The 2,044-nt window shown below is 35.2% G+C and overlaps 1 protein-coding gene across 1 annotated transcript; it reads left to right on the forward strand.

Annotated features, from left to right (window-relative positions):
- The first annotated feature begins 1,085 nt into the window (after positions 1-1,085).
- On the forward strand, positions 1,086-1,529 carry LOC137643094 (uncharacterized). Its single transcript, XM_068375941.1, has one exon. It carries the CDS (start codon positions 1,086-1,088, stop codon positions 1,527-1,529), a length of 444 nt encoding a protein of 147 aa, XP_068232042.1.
- Positions 1,530-2,044: the final 515 nt, after the last annotated feature.

A 2,044-nucleotide genomic window follows, 5' to 3' on the forward strand; every position in this document is an offset into this window, starting at 1 on the left:
CTAGTTTCCCGAATATCCTGGCTGACTTAATCCCTTCTTCCTACAAACCTTAGCTATATGTCCATTTACACCACATTCAGTATACTTCGCACGCTGTTCCTTAGACATCCTCGCATAATGCCCATCCTTACCACAATTGCCGCAAATCACATTTGTAGGATTACTCCTACATCCACTCACTATATGCCCAGTCATACCACGTCGATAACACTTTACCACTTTCTCTTTCTTACACTCACTAATACGATGCCTTGTCTCTCCACACCCGAATCATGCTCCTAATGCCCATCTACAGTCATTCTTTTTATGTCCTAGTTTCCCACATCTATAACACTTCTCTTCACGGATACAACTACCTGACCTACCTCGCTGCGCACTAGCACTCCTATCCCTCTAAACCTGATTCCCTTGACTAAGCCCTTCATTTGTCCTTTCAGGTATTTCCCCATTACTCGCCTAACACTCCTATCTACTACACTATCAGCTACCCTCATCGGTCCTCTAATAACAGTATCTCTAAAACTAACAAATTGTGGCACACTTTCCTTCATTCCAGTTCTTACACTCACAGATTTACTTTCTTTCATACACCTATCCAACTCTTAATCCTCAGCTATCTCTAAAATATCATCCCAGGTCAATCTTTCTTTCGTCCACCTCATTTTCTTCCTCCGTTTCATATGAATAAACTCACCAACATTCTCAGGTACAGTAGCCAGAAACTTCTTCATTAATTCCTTATTCTTATTTATGCCTTCATCCCCATACTTTTTCCTAGCTAGCGTTTCCAACATACAAACATATATTGATATTGCTTCTCCTATATTCATCCGTGCTTCATCAAAATCATTATTACGCTTATAACTAACACTCCCTTTCATATGTTTTACCTGCCCAATTATCCTACCTTTCACATAAGACAGGCATTTTTAATGATAAAGCTTTCAGAAGAATATGATAAAAACAGGTTTTGTTTTTCCTGGAAAAGAGGAAGTAAATTAGTATATTATAGATATAAGACTATAGTTTTTGGTTATACATCTTCACCTTTCATTCTTAATTATGTTATGAATCACCATGCTAAGATGTATCCTGAGGATAAGTGTAGAGAAATTTTAGAAAATCATTTGTATGTAGATAATCTAATAATCACAGGTCATAATATTGATGAATTACAGGAATTATATAGTCTTTGTTCATCACCAATGCAAGAAGGAGGATTTACTTTGAGGTCATGGAATTCTAACTCACTTGAATTAAGGAAAATCATGGAGGCTGAGGAAAGGCTAGTTGAACATAATTGTATTGAAGAGAAAGTTTTAGGTTATAGGTATAATGTAAATAGTGATACTTTAAGTCTAGCACCTTGTAGTGTGGAAGCTGCTGCTGACACTAAGAGAAAAGTTTTGTCTCAGATCTCTAAAATTTTTGATCCACTGAATTTTACCTTGCCAGTAAGTATTAATGAGGAAAGTATGGAAATTAGAAGTAGAAAGGGATCAAAAAGTACAAAAAGAGATAACAAATGAGATGAAAAGCATAAGTAAAGATTTTGAAATGTTGTCAGAGTTGTCTTTTCCTCGTCAGGCTTTAAATGAACAAAAAAACTTAGACTTCATGTATTTTGTGACACCTCAACTGAAGCTTATGGTTTTGTAATGTATGTATGTTCTGGTGACAATCAAAGCTCTTTTTTGTTTGCTAAATCTAAATTGGCTCCTTTAAGAAAGGAAAATGAGCATAGTGTGCCCACTTTAGAATTAATGGGGGTGATTTTAGCATTAAAATGTCTACCTACACTTATGGAAACTTACAGAAATATTCAGTTCCAATTTGTAAATATTTGTTTGGACGCTCAAGTTGTATTGAACTGGATAATAACTAAGGAGTCTAAAGTAAAATCTAAATGTATAAGAAATAGGATATTAGAAGTAGATGAACTTGAGAGTGAAATTGTTAAAGAGTTTAAAGTACCTGTAAAGTTATAATTATGTGCATACAGAACAAAACCCTTCTGATATGCTGACGAGAGGGTTGTCTTATA

This window comes from Palaemon carinicauda, chromosome 6, assembly GCF_036898095.1.
Source record: "Palaemon carinicauda isolate YSFRI2023 chromosome 6, ASM3689809v2, whole genome shotgun sequence".
In the NCBI taxonomy this organism is placed as follows: domain Eukaryota; kingdom Metazoa; phylum Arthropoda; class Malacostraca; order Decapoda; family Palaemonidae; genus Palaemon; species Palaemon carinicauda.